At 37.5% G+C, this 23,112-nt stretch overlaps 2 protein-coding genes across 12 annotated transcripts in view; one reads left to right on the plus strand and one right to left on the minus strand.

The window, feature by feature from the left end:
• Window positions 1-14,785, plus strand: part of DAAM (disheveled-associated activator of morphogenesis-like protein) — a 97,645-nt gene extending 82,860 nt beyond the window's left edge. For 9 of the 10 annotated variants that reach the window (XM_031982198.2, XM_031982136.2, XM_031982190.2 and 6 more), the window contains 10 exons: window positions 6,778-7,086; window positions 8,302-8,526; window positions 8,612-9,209; window positions 9,586-9,860; window positions 10,280-10,612; window positions 10,861-11,336; window positions 11,842-12,278; window positions 12,605-12,732; window positions 12,875-13,045; window positions 13,165-14,785. In XM_031982198.2, the coding sequence (XP_031838058.1) occupies window positions 6,778-7,086; window positions 8,302-8,526; window positions 8,612-9,209; window positions 9,586-9,860; window positions 10,280-10,612; window positions 10,861-11,336; window positions 11,842-12,278; window positions 12,605-12,732; window positions 12,875-13,045; window positions 13,165-13,431 (3,219 nt within the window). In that variant the 3' untranslated portion in view covers window positions 13,432-14,785. Of the gene's footprint in view, window positions 1-6,397; window positions 6,444-6,777; window positions 7,087-8,301; window positions 8,527-8,611; window positions 9,210-9,585; window positions 9,861-10,279; window positions 10,613-10,860; window positions 11,337-11,841; window positions 12,279-12,604; window positions 12,733-12,874; window positions 13,046-13,164 lie in introns of those variants that run through there. The other variant, XM_076365578.1, reaches the window with a different exon arrangement.
• A 2,462-nt stretch (window positions 14,786-17,247) lies between these two features.
• Window positions 17,248-21,944, minus strand: LOC116429350 (uncharacterized). 2 transcript variants are annotated; one of them, XR_012998156.1, is made up of 3 exons: window positions 21,648-21,944; window positions 17,613-20,199; window positions 17,248-17,494 (listed from the first exon to the last, which is right to left on the minus strand). XR_012998156.1 is itself a non-coding variant. In XM_031982220.1 (2 exons), exons 1-2 carry the CDS (start codon window positions 21,658-21,660, stop codon window positions 17,855-17,857), a joined length of 2,358 nt encoding a protein of 785 aa, XP_031838080.1. In that variant the 5' UTR covers window positions 21,661-21,944; the 3' UTR covers window positions 17,248-17,854. The 2 variants fall into 2 exon arrangements, 1 of the variants encoding a protein (XP_031838080.1); XM_031982220.1 differs by having other exon boundaries at window positions 17,248-20,199.
• Between the last annotated feature and the right edge of the window lie 1,168 nt (window positions 21,945-23,112).

The following is a 23,112-nucleotide window of genomic DNA, read 5'->3' on the forward strand; positions in this document are numbered from 1 at the left end:
GTTTCCCATCGCGCATCTGTTCCACTTGCGTCGGTGCGGCGTGCAATCCCGTCAGCGGCGCACAGAATAGATCGCGACCGTAATGACTTTCTTTCGCGATCACACGAAATTGCATCTGGCATGATCGAGCAGGTTCTTTGACCATTCGCAGACGGACTAAATCGAATCCCTCGTCAGGTTCTTTCGTGGAACTGGAAAGAACCAGCTGCATCTGAAATATTCGTCTTATCATTTTTTTGCCAAATTCAGCGTTCCGATGGAACCAGCAGCCTACTACGTTGTGTTGATAGCGTTCAATCTCTACGGATCTCAAGTTATTACCGAAGGGATTAGGATTATACTTGACTGCGGTTTACTGTGAAATCCTTATAATAATTTGTTCTTTTCGAGAGTTGTACACGTGTTTCTTTATTCTCCGAGTATTCTGGGATTAGACGAGCGGAGTAGAATTTCTATAGAAATTCAGTATCTCACTGGACGTCTAATTAAGGAAGAATGTTAAGCGTACGCGTGTTTCAGTTTGCTGAAATTTTGACGTTGTCGAGTCTCGTCCGACAACGTCTGCTACGAATGCATAAATTAGAAATGCGGTATGAAGTTAATCAACGATCTAATTCGATCCCGAGCTGTCATCTGGTTCGGATATACTCGTTCCACGCCGCGTTTCCACATCATGCGCAGTCTCGTCAATTCGAAACGTATCGTAAACTCAGCCTACATTTTGAAATATGGTGAAAATGTCGTAAATCCAACCTACATTTTCATATTCCCGTATCCCAGCGGCTTCGTTAAAAATGATCGGCCGGTTTATTGGTACGCGCAATAATTCAAAACGTTACGAATGACTTATATTTCTTTCGGTTTTAATTGCCCGTACCTTGCACGCTTTCATGGCATGGCGACCGCCTACGCAACTCATCGCCCACGCGTACGTGGGTGTTTCTAAGCCGCAAAACAAAACGTACACTTGTCGGTGTATGTAAATGAAAAACGCTTGTGTATTCCGTTTCCGTCGAAAGATAACGCCTCGCCGCATGAATTATACAGAAACAGGATCGCCGAACGCTAAGTAACACGGAGCACTGTCTACCGCTCGAACCGATTATCATTTTCCTCGCATAATCTCGGGTTTTACGGTCCCGCGTATGCAAAGGTGAATACTTTCCGCGCCCTTTTTTTTATTGCGATTTTTTAACGGTCCGTGAACTGTATACTGATTTATTCCTACTCATTTTGTAATCAGTTCAATTAAGTTCTACGATTGTATAATTTATGTAACCCATCAGTGATCGTTTAGTTTTACTTGAGTTCGGTGCGTTCAGAAGAAATGTGTTCTGAAGTATGTTTGAAAAGAAATATGTTTTAAGTGTCGATTTACGATTGATCCTGTCGCGTATAACTGAACTTTTTGAATTAGCTGTAAAAGAGCATAGAGTTCGGAAATTGAAAATTGGGGGTTATAAATCAAAGATTAGAAATTGACAAACAATAACCTAGTTCTGTACACAAAAATTCCATCTTAAATTTTCAATTCACTTCCGTCTTACAACATACATTATTACTACTTCCCGTTTATCAGAACTACCGTAGCCAGAGCAAAAGCTTCTTAACTCTATCATACCAGTTACACGGCTAGTCTACAAGCCTTGTATACTTATCTAAATCCATATCTGCAACAATCATCCGGAAACAAGTCACCAACGGTTTAGACTTGTATCTATGCAACTGGACACAAGTTGACGAGGTCTCGGCACATGTTCCTGGATACCGGTCGCTACACCCTAGAAATGCGTGTCCAGCAGTTAACCTTCATGTTCCGTTCATAAACCAGTTAGATACATTGATAATCGTTCCATAAAACTGTGTCAAAATTAAAACCACATCGACAATACGTCACAATTCACGGCTACTCGACGTCGGAACATACAATTCTATCAATTAACGTTTGCCTCTAACTTATTGTTACAATCCATGTATCTACATAGACACCATGGAAATATCCTTTATTATTAACCGAAGTCCAACATATCGGTTTCGATATCCGATATCCAACGTTGTAAAGAATACAATGCACTTTAGTGATGATAATAATCGCTATAGACGATTGTCGCGTGGCTTGAACCAGCCTTTACGGCGTGCGACTCACACATAATACGTTCATTAGACGGATTCTATAAACTTGTCAGGTCCCCGCGGAGTAGAGCGAGGCGATCATTAGTAGAGCCATTCGGGATTGTAAACAGCCTAATAACAGGGTCTCGCGAAACATCGTATTTCCTGGGCCCGTTCCCACCCGAAGAGCTTCTCATAAATCTCATCAAGTGTAAACGTAGCGCATGAATCTTCGACCAAACTGAAGAAGTCCTGCCCAGCATTGTCCTGTTGGATCAGTGATGCATAATCTTTTGCGTATAAAAGACTCCGTGTAACATTATACATTAATCATAGCTTACAAAAATATTAACCTTCCACTGCCCAATGTGACCTCGGAGTTACAAATCCATTTCAACAAAATAAGAAACAAATGAACTAATTTCATGTCAGGTATATCGAGTAGATCGTTTCTAACACTACAGCTATCGACCACTGATTCGTACTTCCCAATACAAATTACAACAGTGCATTGATTGAAATTTCGATTGGCTTACATTTCAAAGTGCTCTTTAGTAAATTAATTTACTGTACCTTCTTAACACTAGAACTACCAAGCATTTAATACGATTTAATGTAAATTTAAACAGTGGCAATTGATTATCTTCGATTTCTTCATATATTCATTATAATATTCCAGTCAAACTATTTATTTCTAAAATCATTTACGATATTTAATACTTCCAAGATATCGACAATTGCAAAATGAAAAATCTGGAACATGTCAATTCGACAAGCGTGGTAGATCTGGTGTTAATATTCGTAAAAGAAGAAATCTGAAACGTGTCAATCTGATTTCTCTAGTACTTCTATTCAAGTGTTAGACATCCTACATAGGTATACGAACAATTCTTTTTAGCATGACATTGTGGGCAGAGGGTTAAAAAGCTGCAGCTCGCGAGTCGATGTCCTAGAGCCTTCATTATGCGCGGGATCTATACGTGATTATGTATGCGAGCCGTTTGTCACGCCGAATAAACTTTCGTCCTCCGAGGAACGCGTGGACCGGCCGCGTGCAAAACGGTCGAGAGCGTTCCGGCCTCTTCCAACCGGCTGACCTCATTCGCCATTTTTTCCCCCGTTGGCGCTCACGTGCACGCATGTATCGACCGGCCGTGTCGCGTGTCACGGTTTATCGCGTCGCCACCCGTTTCGCGTTCACGTGCGGCTTCAACCCCGGCGAACATTTGACGCTCCCGAGGCTGCCGGGCACCGGAGGTCGAGCACGAAACTGGAATTCAGTTTTTCCACGCACGCAAATGTCAGGTGGGCTCCCTCGTTATGTTGGCTGTGGTGATAATGCAAGGTTAGTTTGTAATTATGCGCGAGGCGAATTGGCACATTTTGCTAATTAAGCGGTGTTTCCCTCGGTGTTGCGTTGACCAATGAATGTTCGTGTGTTTCTTTTATGGGAGTGTTAAAATAGATATTGGTTTATTATATCTCTGTTTTTAGACTATGTATTCCACATTTGAGTTGTAAATATTATGTTTACTTAACCAGTTCAATGGTACAGATTTTTGCAAAAATTTTATTGAGATATGTCAAGCGGTTGTGCTTTGGTTTCAGCATCATAAATGACGGGAAACGAGATTATACTTTCCTAATTTCTCGTTAAAATTTCTATACAGTGACATCGCGAGGTTTTTTATTTCTACGCGGGAATAGAGAATGAAAGAAACGAATGAACTCAATTCGTCTCTACCAACCAATTGGCATTTTTTAATATTAAGTCCTCTCGTTTATCACGCAAACGGTTGATTCAGAAACGTTGCATAGAAAACTAGAAAAACACTCTTCAGTCGGCTGGTCACATTCAATTTAAAATTACTTGAATCTTCATATCTCCTTAACCCCATCTGATCGTTCGCGAAGTGAGTCTGAATATCTGTAAATGATCCTCAACGAGATACTGTTAAGTCAATGCACGATGATCACCACACGGAAATTCCTGCAACACATCATCTTGAAGTATCTCCCGTCACGAGGGTCCGTCTACGAACGATTACGTGCAGTGTTATCGATATCTTCGACACAGTTCCCGGTATCGTTCCGTGATAAAAGACGAACGGTATCGACAACGGGCAACCACGATGCACCACGCGAGTCCCGGTTCCGTCGCGGACAATAAATACTTCAGGTGCCGTACACTCACGGAGGCGTAGGATGATGTTTGCGAAGTATAAATCTGCCGGCCGGTACGCGAATAGGTAATTTTCTAGTCACGTGTGAAAGTACCTTTGGAATTCAGTGCCCGAGCCGGTCCCCTGACCTTTGCTGCCGTTGGTTCTCGGCTGACTCGGCCGAGAGAGCCACGAGAATGGTACAGCACGCGATCTTAATGGTTCTCCCGTGAATCTCGGATGCGGGACGAGCCATAGGCATTACTGTAATTTCAATGTAACTTAATAGATTCGGGGGATGCTACTTTGTTTTGATGATGGGCTCTTAACCTTCGTCTCTTGGGTTAACCTTTTTTTTATTTTGAATTATAAGTAACAGCTTTATTTTCGACGTACAATATTTTTTCGTAGAAAGTTTGTGCTTTCTTGTTTAATTGATTTTTGTGATAATTCTTTTGAAGCTTCGTGGTATATATTTTGTAGTATAAGTAACAGCTTTGTCCTCAAACGTACTATATTTTCCTGTAGAAAGTGTGTATATACCTTGTTCTTCTATTCCTTCGTTTTTTAGCTACAGATCATTAAACTCTTTACTGCACGTAACTACTTCACAACTTCTCCTCGATCTTTCGTAATATGAAATGCGATATTTGTATTCGAGTATAATAATTAGATTTTATATTTAGTCGAGTGACTTTCAAATTAGTCACGCAAATAAAGGTTAACCCGTGTATCGTTATGTGGTATTGGGTCGATATGCGAAGGAAACTTCAACGATTCATTATAGGCATATACCCGGGGATAAAGTGTTTTATTCCTGGTGTAACTTTCATACGAGAAACTTTCGAAGTAGGATATTTCGTACGTGTATTACGTATAGCGAACGCAGCGCTACGTGAGCATCGATTTCGCGCGCTGTACGCATGTAAAGTTGGTTCAACCGACCGGCAGGAACTCAACGACTGGCCGACTCCGCGATTTAATGCCGAGGCTCGTCTTCAATAAGGTCAAGACCTGGTTACATACCCTCGATCGTCTTCGTTCCCAATCGGTTTTCACGGAAAGCCGTTGCACTGGACAAACGATTCTTCGATCTGCATGCATATTCTTACCGCAAATGCACGGTTCAGAACTTGGAAGTCACTTTTATATTTCAACTGTTGACCCTATTATCCGTCTATAGCTTAACACGTTAATTGGCATGGCGGTTTCTAGGAACTGTTACATAAGTAAATAAATTATGGAAAAATAAATAGAAATAATTCATGCTTACTAATTTACTAGATAAAACAAGCAACAAAATTTGGCTCCAGAAATTTTTTAACCCCTTGTCCTATGATTTATTTTTCAACTGTGATCGACGCAACTACTTTATCATTAATAATGCATTGAAAAATACAGAACAATTCTGGCCGTATTCCATAATATTTCATTTAAGTTCAAAGGAATAGAAAAATATCTATGTTTGCTATATTCTATTTAAAATCTTCACGGCGGGCTTCACACATGATTGCAAGGCAATGGGTTAAAGAATTTTTTTCCGACGTTTAACTTGTGAACATGCTGCACGCGGAATTTAAATATTAAACAAACGTAATACCAGAATGATAATAAACGAGTTATGAGTATTTTAAAAATGAAAAGAAAGTCGTACTTATTGAATGTGGATTAAAATTATGGACAGCTGGTTTTATGAAGAATATTTCATACACAATCGTTCATTTTCATTCTACAAATCGGGTCCACAAATCAGTCCATAAATATGTTATCGTATTCAACGTTCTGCCGAGAAAATTCATTTGTAAGTCAAGGAAGAAACTCTTGTTAACTATGTACATACATTTAGCATAGCAGTCAAAGAGTTGAAGAACAGTCTGGATTTTTCGAAAATTTAATTATTCCTTCGCGTGGAATCATTTCTTCTAAACAGCTCCGAGCTACGCAGTAACAAATGACCCGAATTACGTTTTCCTCGGCCTACATCAGCGGTTCGTTGCTTCTCCTATCATCATGCACTACCGCCATCATCACGGTGTACGAGGGTATCCAGCAAAAACCGACCACCGTGATGGTCAGGCGAGTGTAGAAGAATTAAGGGTAGTAACCAGCTGCGATCCTGAAAAGTTAAACGCAGAGCACCTACGGGGAGGCTCTCGGAACCCACAAATCGTAAAACATTAAACTAAGATTATTTTTATTCTGTGAAACAATTCTCGAAATAACTTATTTATGATCTAAAGATGGAATATGGATTTATTATATAAATATATAATAATATAAAATAATATATAGATCCGGTATTTATTTAACGCATTATATTATATAATATATTACAAACAAATAATGGTAAAACTTTATATAAATTTTGTACAGGTTTGTAACACTCTAGTTACATATTAGTAATTAAATATTGATGTTATGTGTTATATTCTATAATGCTTAACTGCTCGAGGCTTGGGAGTAGTTCTAGGGTTAATCCTGTGCGTTTTCTTTTTGCGCACAGGATGACGAGCCGCCGGAAATCACGTATTGCGTTGTGGAGCACACGGGCACGCTCACGCTTCAAGCGATGACGCCAACTCTACCGATGCCCGCCGAAGAGGAGCTGAACAAGATGTTCCTCGAATTGGTCGACGAGCTGGACCTGACCCAGGCCAACCGGCAGGCGGTTCTGGCGCTTTCGGCGAACAAAAAGTGGCAGATATACTGTTCCAGAAAAGGCAACGGGACTCTGGAGAACGGTGGTCTGAGGACTACCGATCTTAGCGGTGATCCTGAGGATTATATTAATAGGCTGAGGACCGTAGCGAGTGTGAGTATGCCGTGCATGTTCTTTAACCACTTGACCTATGAATTCTTACAGTTAGATTTATTTTATTTTTAATAATTTGCTAGGGTGAAAGAAAAACTCCATGCTAGTTCTATATTCATATTTATATTCTTAAAAGAATTAATAATTGGCAACAGGAAAATTATATTTGAAATTCAAAATAATAGAATAATATTTACATTTGGTGATGTCTGTTTGAAATCTTTGTGAAGAGTCAATCTCGTTAATTGAAAAACTTCTGATGTATAATAGTGTTTAAACCGGGATAATATTATTTATGTTATCTGCTTGTAAATCAATGTTACAAAGTGGAGATTCAGTGTTTAGGTATAGAATTTATATTGCGGATAGTTAGTTGATGTTAATTTATTAATTACTCAAGATTTACGTCCAAAGGCGACATAACCGTATCGTATGAAATAAACGAAAAGGCAATCAATATTTGATTACCCTTAATCCTCGTCGTAATGCTTCCAGCTAAGCTCATAATTCTCTATTTTATATCTCTTCCTCGGAGCATGTAATCTTCAATGTATATACTCGTGCAGATTCTCATCTTTTTAATGCATATTGTAAGACATACGTTTCCAGTATACATGTCGCCGGGTTTTCATGGTAGATTTTTTGTGTATTTCGTTTTAATTTCATTTAAGTCCTATTTTTTGAACTATGTTTTGCAGTAGCTCTTGATTTAATCATAATACTTACGATATTAGTCATCATATCTATTACTATATTATTACAAAGTATAACATAATACTATTTATCCAATGTTCAGTAGTACATCGATTAACCAATTCGGTATTTTCTGCGATCTGATTGTCCAGAATCTTCGTGAAACTAGAGCTTAATAATTAATAATTCATAATTTGAATTCTTAGATTACAAATGATTTATACAAATGTATTTTCAAAAATTTCTTCTCAAACCTCCATTTACTTGTACTATTAATCGTCCAATCCAATCAGATAATTAAAGTTCTACTGCATCAATTAGACTCCGGATCTTTACACAAATTCAAATATTTAAGAACACAATCACAAAAACAGAATTATAATGGAAAATAGTTGTTTCCAAAAAGTATCATGGGCGGTACAATACTTTGAATATTCAATTGTACATTTTTAAATTTCCCAGGCAATACATAAACATCCAGTTCAGTTATAATTTTTGATTCACGTGTATAATACATTTCAGAGCCCGTTCCCCGAAGAAAGCGAAGAGGTGTCGAACCAAATGCGCCAGGTGGAGGCCTTAAAGACCGCCCTGAGGACACAGCCGCACAGTTTCGTCCTCAGGTTCATAGAACTCGATGGGTTGAATGCTCTGCTGCAAGTCCTCGGCATCATGGACGCGGGAGCGGCGAACAGTAACCTGCACACTAGCGTGATAGGCTGTTTAAAGGCGTTGATGAACAACTCGGTGAGCAAGCATCGTCTCGAATCGTTTGTTGCTAACGTCTTCCTGCACAGGCCGTCTTCAGGAACGATGAAATGAATTTTTACAGAACGGAAGGGCACACGTTCTTGCGCACCCGACCGCCATCAACACGATATCCCAGTCGCTGGCGACTGAGAATATCAAAACGAAAATCTCCGTGTTGGAGATTCTCGGAGCGGTCTGCTTGGTCCCGGGCGGCCATCGAAAGGTCCTCGAGGCGATGTTGCATTTTCAGCAGTATCATTCCGAACGAACACGTTTTCAAAGTATTATCAACGACCTGGACAAGAACTTCGGGATCTACAAGGACAATTTGTCACTGAAGACTGCGATCATGTCGTTCATCAACGCTGTTTTGAATTACGGGCCTGGCCAGGTCACGCTTGAGTTCAGGTTGCATCTCAGATACGAGCTGCTGATGCTCGGTATACAGCCTATTATCGAGAAACTTCGGAAGTACGAGAATGAGACGCTGGACAGGCATTTAGATTTCTTCGACATGGTTAGGAACGAGGACGAGAAAGAATTGGCGAGGAAGTTTGAGAAGGAGCACGTGGACACGAAGAGCGCGACCGCGATGTTTGATTTATTGAGAAGGAAGCTCAGTCACACTGCTGCTTATCCTCATTTGTTGAGTCTGCTGGAGCATTGTCTTCTGTTGCCACGTGAGTTTTCGGTATTTTTTTAAACGATTTCTGAATGTTAGATATTATGTTGATATTAAATGATAATCATTATAGATATTAAATATTCTATTAATATTTATAGATATTAAATATTCTATTAACATTTATAGATATTAAATATTCTATTAATATTTATAGATATTAAATATTCTATTAATATTTATAGGTGTTAAATTAAAATTCTAACATCGCTATAAATGATATAAGGGAAATTGTTATTTTGGAACGATTTAATCAGATTAACGAGACAAAAACTATTTAAAAGTAATAAGTTGGATTTAAAAGATAATAGATGTAAAATACAATCATACGATGAAGAGAAGTATTTTTTATGTATTCCTCCTTTGCTTTACAGTCGATTACGGCTCCCATCCCCAGCACTGGCTCCTTTTCGATCGGATCGTGCAACAAATAGTCCTTCAGTCAGAAGGAAACGAGACCGGTACTATAAGGAACCCCGACGTCGCGCCTATCGAGATCAACGTGAAGGAAATCGTCCATTTGCTCGCTAAGGAAGAGGAACTTGTCGCCGCCAGGAAAAAGGCCGAAGAGCTGGAACGGGAGAACTCGGACATGTCGACGAGATTGGCCAAGAAGGAACAAGAGCTGGACTTGAGGACGCAAGAGAAAGTAATTCGAAACGGCTCGATAAATCGATACTCGCTTATTCGCGACTCCGCCTTTTTTTTATTCGCTGGGTTGGGCGGTGCGTAACTTCCGTGATAGTGAAAATGGACTGCATAATAAGATCGACGCTATTTATCTTACATAATAAACATGGAATTTCGTAATATCGGAAAATATCGTGATAAAAGTCAATCGATAAGTATGTAACGTTAAAAGTGCGTTCCACTAGATAGGAACCTTTTTTTTCAGTTTTATCTAGGACACAGATCATTAATGTTAACTGTAATTTAGTGTCGATTGCAGTAAATTTCGCAAAATATCCCGGAAATCTTTAAGGACACAACCTAATATTATTCTACGATTAGGTGAATTGTTTTTAATTCAATTTTAATAAGTACGTCGTGTTTGAAATGACATTTTAGGAAGACATGGAAGCGAGTCTGGCGAGGGTCAAGGAACGTCTAGAAAAGGAGACCTCGATGCACATCGAGACGAAACAGAGAATCTCTGAGTTGCAAGATAACGTGGAGGCGCTGTCGCGGCAGATAAACAACGAGAAATCCGAGAGAAAGCGGCTGGAACAATTGGTGGCTTCCGGGAGTTTGCCGGACGACGCGAAAGCGTCGATTAAACTCGTCGAGGATGAAGTCCTCGAGAAGGTTGAGGCGAAACCTATGCCGCCACCGCCCCCGCCTCCGCCTTTGGCTCCACCGCCGCCTCCTTGTTTAATGCCTACTGCGCCTCCTCCTATGAAAGTACGAGTTTTTTTATATAATTTTGATACTGGAAATGAATTTTAATTGGCAAAAATGAAAACTGGATAAATTATGTACCCTTCTATAGAATAAAATAATAATATGCTTGCATTATGAATTGTGTGTACTGCAGTTTCATTATGTTTTTAAAATATATGATCATCTAAAAGTCAGTACACGTGAGAAAACTATGAAATTATCAAAGACTTCAAAAGTATATTAATGAAGAAATTATTAAATTCACGCAGGTGGAGATTATCAAAAACGTTCCTCAGCCAAGCAATCCCCTAAAGTCGTTCAACTGGTCGAAGATCCCTGAGCAGAAGTTGCAAGGCACGATATGGTCAGAACTCGACGACACGAAGCTGTACAATGTTATGGACCTAGAATCGATTGACAAGATTTTCTGCGCTTATCAAAAAAATGGTGTATCGACCGAGGGCTCGATCGAAGATCTAAGGACTTTAGGAAAGAATAAGAAGACTATGTCGGTGATCGATTCGAGAAGAGCTCAGAATTGCACTATACTGTTATCGAAGTTAAAGATGTCCGATAATGAGATTACGAGAACGATTCTGTCTATGGATCAGCAGAATATTTTGCATATAGACATGGTCGAGCAGCTGTTGAAGTATATTCCTTCGTCAGAGGAGGCGGCTCTTTTGGATATCCACCAAAAGGACTTGCAGAACAGGGCCGATTGTTTCTTGTACCAAATATCTAAGTACGTTGCTATTCTAGATAACTCAGCTGACAAGATTCCTAGTGCTATTTTTTTATCTTCTCCAAACATTGTATTAGCGCCCTCAATTTCCGTCTTGAGATAATCATGTCGAACAGATTTTTGTCGACGTTCTGCAAACGTTAGTTTTAGCTGATAGCGCATCGAGAATGTCTTACCTATCTACTATTGGTATCTAAGTAACTCGGATAATCTGTATTTGCAGAAAGTCCATGCAGATCTGTTTAATATTTCATATATGCGAAAACATTTGTTTTTTGCACATTGCTGTTTATTGATTTAAATTGAATCATAAGGAATCATTAAGTTTATTCTTTAATAGCTGTAATGGAATTGTGTCAAAATATTATTAACTAATTTTCCCTTCATTGAAGAGCACAGATTGTACTTGGGAAAACCTTTCAAACGTTCCTGGAATATAAGTTTTTATGAAGATTATATAATTCCTTACATTGTATATATATAAATGTTTGCTACATTATTTCAGAGTACCGCATTACGAACAAAGGTTGCGATCCCTTCACTACAAAAAGAAATTCGCAGCCAGCATCGCGGAATTGACGCCGAGAATGCGTGCGGTTCTCGAAGCTAGTCGACAGGTCGCGAGATCGCGGCGACTAAGGAAGCTGCTGGAATTGGTGTTAGCTCTAGGGAATTATGTAAACCGCGGAAACGCTCGAGGCAACGCCTGCGGCTTTCGCCTGGCCTCTTTGAACCGTCTAGTCGACACGAAGTCCTCTTGCTCGAAAGGCACCACATTGTTGCACTACTTGGTCCAGATATTGGAGTCCAGGTTTAGAGAGGTGCTGGACATCGAGGAAGACATGCCACATGTTCGGACTGCGGCGAGAGTCAGCATGGCTGACCTGCAGAAGGAAGTGGCTAACTTGAAGAATGGTCTTCAGGATGTTCAAAGAGAAATAGGTAAGTTAAATTCATACAATTTCTTTGGATAAATCGGTTGGCTTACTGTCAGTAAATATATAGAACACTTATTGCAAATATTCACAGGAACTTGTAACCTTAAGATATTATACTAATTGAATAATACTAGAAAATAGAAAGTTTTATACTGTTCGGTAAAAGTAAACATTCCAGTTTATTGCTTTAATGCAGTTTAAATCTAGAACACTTTCGTGCTGAGAAGTGGAGTAGAAACAGATGGATATATTGCAGATTTATGTATTATTTATTTTTAATATGAGACATATTTAAACAGAATATAAGAAATTGTCTTTATTCTTCAACAGAATTCCACCGTGGACAGTCTCAAGTTCTACAGGGCGACATGTTCCTACCCGCAATGAGGGATTTCCAGGCTCAGGCCACGTGTAGGTTGGCTGAAGCAGAGGATTTGTTCCAAGATATGAAAACCAGGGTAAGATATTATTGTAAATTTAGTACTATATTCATATTCAAATATAAAATGAATCCAGACAACTTTGAAATAATCATAAGGTAAACTACAACGTTTAAGAAACAAGAATCTCAAATTTAACATATACAATTTATTCAAATAGTTTGACCGAGCAGTCAGATTATTCGGTGAAGATTCAGCCGGAGTCCAACCAGACGAATTCTTCGGAATCTTTGAAAACTTTCTTCAAGCGTTAGCTGAAGCAAGACAGGATGTAGAAAATATGAGGAAGAAGATCGAGGAAGAGGAACGTAGAGCGAAACAGGAACAAGAAGTGAGTGCCGAATATTTAAATCTCACACAGTAAAAGAGATATTTACGTATAATTATGAATAAATATTATATACCATAAACATATTCAATTAAACTTAAATCCAATAAAATCTGCCATAGCTTCGCAAGAGGACAATGGAGAGGAAAAATTCACGCGAGGGAATATTGAACAGCATTTCCTTGAGCAAGAAGAACGAGGCGAATAGCAACGGACAAAACGACAACAAAGGTGAATTTGACGATTTAATATCCGCCCTTCGAACCGGGGACGTTTTCGGAGAAGACATCGCAAAATTCAAGAGATCGAAACGCCGGCCAGTGACGCCCAGCGGTCAAGAATCGCGAAGACACAGCGCTCACAGGGAAGACTCTAGGGAGCGGCATTGAAATCTCCGCTGCCCGGTGATTTCAACGCTGTGCTATCTGCACAGGCGAGCTCGTGTCGCTCGAGCGCGACCGAGTCTTCCTCTAGCGACGATTTAGAGAAACAATGTGTGATAGAGAAGAGACTATAGGATCTTGCATTCGAGAAAACTGATTTCTTCGTGTAAGAAGAGAGTCGAGAATTGAAATAGAACATAGAAGAAGTAGCAAAGCGTGTAAATAGATTCAAAAACGAGTATAACATTGCCACGAGTTTCTTCATCGATTCCGTAGCATTATTTCGATTCGTTATTCTTGAAGCTGTCTTCCTCCTCCGCTCGCAATTTGTCTGCTAAGTCTCGTTTCACCAAGGAATAATTTTACTAAATTGCTTGTCAATGATCTGAACGTTTACCATTGAATCTCGTATTCTTCACGCAATTGATTCCTTGGAAGCATTTGTCCCGTTTTCATACGGACCGCCATGTCGATCAGAATTTATTTAATAGAAACGCAGAAACGCACTAGCACTTATCCAAGCGTAATCTTTAAATTTAGAGAATGTCGAAGTGTCTTAGTGATTAGCGACGCGATAGTGCAAACGATTTTACATTCACGATCCATTCAGACAATATTACGATTCGAACGAGAGAACATGAGCGAACATCAATTTGTACATTGTTAGAAGTGTCTGTCTTGAGTTAGGTAAGGGTTACACGCGATCATTTGTTGTATATAGTCATTGTCTATTGTTTTGTTAACCTTGCCTGCATTCGGGGGGCAATCATTCGCAAAACTTCGACGAGAGAGTAGTTCGCCAACAATTGGACCAAGGGAAATTGACGACGCGGTGCCGCGCATTTGAACGTCTATTCAGGGAATCGCGTGGTTCCCAACGACTGAATTTCATTCACGTAGACCGGCAAAAACTTTTTTACGGAGAAACTTTCGTAGCGAACAGCGTTTTCTTTTCTATAATATCGACGAAACATAGCACGAAGGCCTAGGGGCGCAAACTGTTTCACGCCCCGCGAAACATACAAGTCTGATTTTGTATTTTAGAGAGTGACGTACACGTAACGAAGCAACAATTAGATTAATTAGGGGCCCGTTGACAGTTGCCAAGTCGTTGATGGAAATTCATGTTAGTTCTCGGTGTGTAGGACGAGGAGAGGCGAAACGATTCTAGACAGGAGTTCATTGTATAGTAGTCGATGTTTTGTAAGCTTTTGTATTTTTGTAAATATTCAGTATCGATGTCACGTTCTTGTAGGGAGCTACCGCTCGACAAGAATTCATGTCCAGTTAATATATTACTGCGTCATTAATGTCACATGTACTAATATATAAAGAAATATACCGAATAAATACGAAATTTAAATCATCCGAGGCGTTGTCATTTTTTACAATGGTCCTTCCTTCCTGACCAGTTGAGATCAATGTAGACCCATGCTCATAAGTACTGACCAGAGCTAATCAGTGATAATCTATGTCTGAAAATCCTTCCCTGATCATATTGAGCCATGCACTGATTGTTAACAGGGATCACTGAGCTGATTTTCAATACCAAATTTTTCCATATAACTAAGTATCGAATATCTTTAGGAAAAAGCAACTGTTGTAATCAAATAAAAATAATGTAATGCCGAAATTCTCCGACACATCTGTGCTTTAAAAGTTACTTTACATCTAGATTTCCGTTTAGTACAGTTAACAACAATTTATAAGCAAAACCAGACGAGAGACTCTTTTATACTATCACATAAATCAGTAATTGATACAATAACATAAAATGTCTTAAACATAAAAATTCTCTGAAACACATTATTTCTTCAAAATTTTCTCGATATCTCCATTTCCATTATTTATATTTAATAACAATCAGCAGAAAAATAATTCAAAGAGTGTTTAACACCATCATACGAAAAAAGAATTGTTATAACTGTTAAACAGCTCAAAGCAACAAATTTATCGATAAATATAATACATTAAATATATCAGATTTGCGAAATTTCATACAATTCTTAATCCAAACCTGATCCGAATGATACCAAAAGCCTGAAAAATTTAGCACAAACTTAACATTCATAAGTAGATGCAAATAAAAACAAATAAATAAATAAAAAACTTGGTCTTCCTTATTTTTTGGTCTCAATATTACATTTTTCTATATACTCGCAATACCTAATAGACATTTATAGAAATTTTGAACATAATTAACAATTACAAACTACAATACAATGCGAATACTTAAAATGAATAATATAATAGGCGAAGATCTCATCGTCTATCGAACAATACATTTCACATTTATACAAAATTATCGCAGCCAATTAGCCTAGCATTATCCTTTATACGAAATACTCAACTCACGATAATGTTAGTTGCCCAGGTCTCACCACGTGGAGGTTGCTGCGACGAGACCCTGGGAGGTAAATGGACCCCCGATTCCATCGACCTCCGTTTCTAATTCTAAACCTTACTTTAAACGCATTTATCGCTATAGCTATCACACTTAATAATAATCCCACGGCGGCTGTCTTCTTTCTTCAATCTGTACTGAAGGGGGGAAATACCTTTAGACGGTTGAAAACGAGCTTATCTTTATGAATTTTTTTGTAAAGGAAAGGATTGTTTTACATTTTTGAAACTTTGGTTATCATTTATTATATTCTTTCTCTATTACAACGTATTTTTTGTTTTTCAAAATATTTAAAAATGGCGGAGTTATGTCCCTGTTTTTCGGAAAGGTTGTGGTGCGACTTATTAAATGGTGTAAGCTCTAGCTTTGACTACATTGATTTGAAACAAACCAGCAAGACATATTTCGATAACTAACATTTACAGGTTGTAGATGAACCTACAGAAAGTGAAAAATATTGAAAATTGAAAAAATGGCACGCTTTTAAACAGAAATTTTGAATTTTACATGAAATTTTCGCTATATTTTGCAATAAAAAGATACTTTTATTTACAATTTATTTCATATCTCTAGGTTCATATATAAGACAATATTGTTATAGATATGTGTGCAAAATTTCAGCATGATTGATTGAGTAGTTTTTGAGTTATTGATTCCACCGATTTCGAAAATGTAGTTTTGAGATAAACACATTCAAAGTTTCGATAAGTGATAACTCAATAATTTCAATGACTTACCAGCTAGTCTGCGATTCCTGCGCCATACAATATTCCTTCTGTTTCCTTATAGAGCTGATTTTCCTCCATACGTTGCTCTCTTCTTGCTTTTCGAGCCTCTTTGGTAGTTAATGAGGTGCGTCGCTCCTGTCGAATTACTCTCTGTTCGTCGATTTTGTCGGCGTATGTTTTTGCTTATTTTCCAATTACAATATTCAAAGTACTCATAGTTCTTAAAACTGAAGCATATCCTTCGTTAAATAAGCCAGCTGCCAAATATGCTGGTATTTCAATAATTTTTATTCCTGAGTGCAGGTGCTTTGGAGCGAAGCACCAAACAGTTCTCGTTATTGTTCTGAGTGTGTCCGCCCAAGCACCTCTCAAGTAGATTCTCTTCAGATAAATCTTCGTAGATTGGTAGGATGTGCTTCTGCATGTCTGGATGCAGTGGTGCAGGATGTTCTATAAGGTCCAAATTTGCTCCTGTAGCTAGAGCTTTCTACCACTTGCACCAGCTGTCATTTCCAACCGGGCAGTATTCGTGCCTTGGATTTTCTTTGGTGGAGCATAAGTGATAATACGAGGCCATTATAGCTTTCTTCATATTTTCCACACTATGAATATTTCTTCGTATGGCTAAGCCATAGTATGCGGTGAGTTTCCTGATAAGCGCATCAGTCAGCTTGCCTTTTCCACCTAGGTTTTTTGTTTTTTTAATATTTCGAAGCCGGCTGTATGATAATTTTTCTTATGTAACGCAGACAATGTAAAGTAACATGTTTACAATGATTGAAAGGAGGGAATTATGAAAAGCGGGTCCTCCGCTTCGAGCGCGTGATGATATACCTGCAGTGGGCTACCGCCTATGAGTCCCGATTATGGGGTATAGCATCAGAAGGGCTCCGAATTTCGCTTTAAAACTTTGGCACCATACTCTTAAGATGTTATACTAACATCCCATAGAAAAAAAAATATTGCGATTTTTTAAGGTTTTAAAGGTATTTCCCCCCTTAAGTAGAGTATTCCTTATTTAAAACTTGTCAACTACTAATTGAAAATTTTCTAACCTAAAGTTGTTTTCGGCAAAAGCCTTTTGACAAGCTCAATACGCAACCTTTTGTTTATTTTTTGATTTTGTTTTTGTCATAAGCTTGCCTTAATATTCTTCCATAAACAAACTAGTATTAATTTAGCAAAATATATTATTAATATCTCAAATAATCCAACCATTTCCAGTGCTCAAAACCAAGGGCCATGAGAAGAGTTTTTGTGATGGGTTGGTCTACCGAGCAAGATCATTGATATTTTCTTATTTGCTTTTCCCTATTCCACTAATATTCTGTTGTTGAAGCGATATATCATCCAAGGGAGTAAAAGGAACTCCTCTAACTTCTTCATATAGTATACTAAATACCTCACGCCGATTATCTGTGATAAGATTGTTTAAATATTCTGTTTTGTTTCCTGCCTTATCAAAACAAAGATCATGTAACTTTTTAAAAATGTGACAAATATTAATCCCTACTCCATATAATATTTTACTTGATAAATTTTTCGGCGTAAAAAGTTTTTCCTCTGCGAAGAAGTGATTTAAATAATTTTCTTCAAAACATGATGTGTGAAAATTTCTTAAAATAGAAGAGGCATTATTTCCTGCCATGGATAGTACATTTGATAGATAATCCGGCCTAAAACCTTCCTTATAAAAATCATCTAAAAGCTGTGTTGCGTTTCCCGTCTCATCAAAACAAACATCATGAAAATTTTTTAAAGCAGAACAAATATTAGCTTTTGCTCCGTGTAATATCCCAGATAAATTACTTGCTGTAAAACCCCCTTCTTTATTTAAAAAATGATATAAATACTTTTTTGTCTCTCCTATAAAACAAAAATTATGAATTTTTTTTAAACTATTAGCTGATCCACTCAGCATACTACATAAATCACATGGCCTAAAACCTTCCTTATAGAAATCATCTAAAAGCTTTGTTTTTTCCCTTTTCTCATTAAAACAAACACTATGCAACTTTTTTAAATTAGAAGAAGTATGAACCCCTGATCCACATAACATACAGGATAAGTTGCTTGGCTTAAAACCTTCCTTATAGAAATCATCTAAAAGTTCTGTTCTTTCCCCTTTTCCATTAAAACACAGATCATGCAATTTTTTAAAAGCATCCTTAGCATTAACTCCTGCTCTACTTAACATACCAGATAAGTTATGTAGCGTAAAACTTTCTTCCCCATCTTTTTTCTTAACAAAGCGCTCTAAATATTGAGTTTTATTTCCTTCTGCATCAAGCCAAATATCATATAATTCTTTAAAAGCTTTTGCAGCATTAGCTCCCGCTCCACCTAAAATACTCGATATATTAGATAGATTTATTCCTTCTTTTCCTAGAGTTTTTAAATATCGTGTCTTTTTTCCGTTCTGATCAAACCAAAGATCATATAATTCTTTAAAAGCTTTTGCAGCATTAGCTCGTGCTCTATGTAAAATACTGGACATATTACCTAAACTTATTCCCTTTTCTTCTAAAGTTTTTAAATATTGAGTTTTATTTCCTTTTGCATCAAACCAAAGGTCATATAATTCTTTAAAAGCTTTTGTAGCATTAGCTCCTACTCCACTTAAGATACTAGACATACGAACTAGATTTACTCCACTTTCTTCTAGTTTTATTAAGTATCGTGTTTTTTTTCCGTTCTGATCAAACCAAAGATCGTATAATTCTTTAAAAGCTCTAGGAGCATTAGCTCCTGCTTTACCTAAAATACTTGATACATTAGATAGATTTACTCCTTCTTTTTCTAGAGTTTTTAAATATTGAGTTTTATTTCCTTCTGTATCAAACCAAAGGTCATATAATTCTTTAAAAGCTTTTGCAGCATTAGCTCCTACTCCACTTAAGATACTAGACATACGAACTAGATCTACTCCACTTTTTTCTAGTTTTATTAAGTATCGTGTTTTTTTTCCGTTCTGATCAAACCAAAGATCGTATAATTCTTTAAAAGCTCTAGGAGCATTAGCTCCTGCTCCATGCAAAATACTAGACATATTAGCTAAACTCATTCCATTTTCTTCTAGAGTTTTTAAATATCGTGTTTTTTTTCCGTTCTGATCAAACCAAAGATCATATAATTCTTTAAAAGCTTTTACAGCATTAGCTCCTGCCTTACTTAAAATACTGGAGATACTAGATAGATTTATTCGGTTTGCTTCTAGAGTTTTTAAGTATTGAGTTTTATTTCCTTCTGCATCAAACCAAAGATCATATAATTCTTTAAAAGCTTTAGCAGCATTAGCTCGTGCTCTATGTAAAATACTGGACATATTAGCTGGGTTTATTCCATTTCTTTTCAGAATTTCTAGTCTTTTTTCTCTAATTAAAAAATCTAAGAACTGATCAAATTCAGGTGTTCCATCTCTACCAATCACACTTTTAGCAAATTTAGTTTCCTCATTATTAATAATACTTACATCAATGCGTGGCCTTTTTGAAGCTATATTACCTTTATCTATAGCGGAACGCATCTGTTTGCTAGAACTGGGAGCAGCTTCAGTACTTTCCTTGGCTGAACTTCTTGAACGACTACTTTGTTCAGATGGAACAGTTCTAGCATCTTGTAATGGTTTCGAAGGCTCTTTGCCTAACATAAAAAACACCCCTTGTTTTTATTATCACTGTCTTATTATTATGTGGTATTCAAAAACAAGCAAGTTGAATTTTATGACTCAATGTATGAGTCCAGAGCACTAGGTATAATATGCAAGAAATCGTAATAATAGCTACAAATTTGCAGTCTAATTTAACAACCCTATTAGCATCACATTAATAAGCTATAAATTTGTTTTACGTTTTTTGAAATGTAAACTTTAATCGAGTCACTCGGCTTATGTTTTTTAAAGTTGAAACTAGTGTTGACAAGCAAGATAATGTTTATTTTATCATATTTTGCCATAAATTTGCCTTAGTTCTTCTTCATTCTTAGATAAATCTATTATTAATCTAGGAATATATATTGCTAAAAACTTAAACAACACAACCATTTCCAGCACTCAAAACCAAGGGCCGTGAGAAGAGTTTGTTTTGTGATGTATTGGTCTACCAAATGATACGTGTGAACTTTTCTTTATAACAATCCTACTATGTCGTAAATTTAGCCATATTAGCCTACTTCAGCTAAATTTACATACGAAGCTACTTGCCTAACTTTATTACAGAAAATTCACACCTTTATTTTCATAACTCTATTTTACGTGGCTTGTTCTTACAAATGTACGTCTTCCTTCTTATAAAGAGAACCAGGTGAAGGCGCTGATTGACTAGGTCCTGTTTTTTTATAGCCCACAGATTTGTTCTTTATTTAAGTTTATCACATCCAACGTTTCTTTAGCAAAAGAATACCTAGTATATCCAGGCTGTTCAGCACCACCCTCATATATATATGAAAAACAAATACCTTACTTTTTTGATTATGCCTTTCAATGACAAATATGTATGTGGTAAGGCAGTTCTTTATATTTTTTTCTGATGTATCTCCTCCCGAGTGGGTGAATAAATACACCTTCATACCTCTTGCTGCCTCAGGCTTTTTTAACAAAGGCAATTGCCCAAGTAAAAAACGACTTAAGTAATCTCTTAAGGAAACGTATATTGCTCTGAAGGAAACGTATAGTATAACTGCCCTAATAGCTCTTTTACCGTACTTTCTTTGTTTCCATTCGTTTCATTCTTATAAACTATATCAAGTAAAGACTGCATAACAGGTTCTTTACTTCTTTCTATCCGACATGGTTCATCAGAAATTATATATGAATCTTTTTGTTCATTAAGGTTAATACCCAGGCAAATAGCTTTATCAGCATTTGTTAATAAGCGCATTTTGTTACGACGCAATCCTCTAGCATAACTCAAGGCTTCTGATAATGCATTTTCTATATTACCATTTGCTTTTAATTCCATTATTATTGGAATAGCTGACCAAGATCGACCTTCTCCTCTTACAAGTAATATGATATCATTATATCCTCTTTCTGTTAGTAACTCCAAGTATAACCTAAAATTTATAGTGATAACGAAAGTTCATCAACATACCTGATAAACCCATGCTGTGCTGCTTCTTTATCACTATTTTGTACAAGACCTTCTTTCTTGAGACCAGAGTAAAGCCTTTTGGCCTTTTCGATTATTTTTTCAATACTCTTTTTACTATCTTTAAAGCGACCTGTAACCAACTTAGTCACACTAGCTTCTAAATTTTCATCTACTTTGCAATTGACTTTTTTGAAATATATATATACATATAAAAAGTGACCGGGGTCCAGGTCTATACAGCGCATAGTCATGGCCCTGCATAACTGTGGCCGGCGAGCGATGGCCGTGTGGCGCGAAAGTTTCGTTCGCGGACATTTTCTTACCCTGTCCCAAAGAAAAACCGATATCACGCTTCCCACGGCGGGGTTCCTCTTCAGAAATGTCTGCAAAATCCAATGGTGCACAGCAAATTCGTGCTGGTCAACCCACTTTTCGTAGAAATGTAACAGAAGTGCATACAAAGTATTCGCATCTACCTTTTTTAAAACTTTGATCGCCGTTTACAAACATTTAATGATACGCAAAATTCAAAATTTTTATAGCTACGTTTTCGGGAAAGTCTCCTTTATTTTTTGCGACAAATTTGAACTGCCTATCGCTTTTAGTTTTCACGTAACACTTGGTTTTCTGAAAAATTCGACCGTTTTTACAAAATCCCAGTTTTTTTTCGAAAACTGGACCTGACCCAGCAATTTGGTTTTCGGATTCGTATTTAGGGTAAGGAACTCTATAAGAATTACATAGTGGCTATTGCAAAAACTAACATAGGTCAAATTTTATTCCACAGTGTAATTAGTAATATGAGATTAATATAGCATAATTAGTAAATGAAACGATGTATCCCATGGCGGCTGTCTTCTTTGTTGAGCTTAAAATGATGAAGTATCCCTCGGTGGATGATTCTTTCGCACGTTTAATTCTTAGTTTAGCTTTAACGGATACCTTAATTATACATTCATCGTAACGGTAAAGGGAGCGAATCAAGGAAGAAGTCCATTGATCAGCACTGGTCAGCATGGATCTGCATTGATCTCAACCGGTCTGTAGTGGACAGTAGTGGTCACTAGTGGTTAGTAGTTGTCACCAGTGTTCAAGAGTGGATGTAGGAAGAGGCTATTGATCGCCATAGGGGTTCAGGAAGGATCTGGAAAATCCAGGCGACTTCAGGAATGGCTTCTAGTATACAATGCAGAACCCCGATCCTCACAGTTCAAGAGTTCGCGACAAACTGAACTTTCTGCTGTCGAGACTGTCCATTTAACAGACAAAGATCGCCGACCTTAGTCACGATATTCCTAACTTCATCATTTAAAACGGTGCCTCGTTTAACCGTTTACAGTCGATCATCTTATCGGAACCTTGATTTCTTTCATTAATTAAGATACACGCATTAGACCTTTTTGGACCTATATGCAGAAGGACACTCGTTAGCCTTATGCTAGGAATTATACATGGAACCATTGGA

Source organism: Nomia melanderi, chromosome 3, assembly GCF_051020985.1.
Source record: "Nomia melanderi isolate GNS246 chromosome 3, iyNomMela1, whole genome shotgun sequence".
NCBI lineage: Eukaryota > Metazoa > Arthropoda > Insecta > Hymenoptera > Halictidae > Nomia > Nomia melanderi.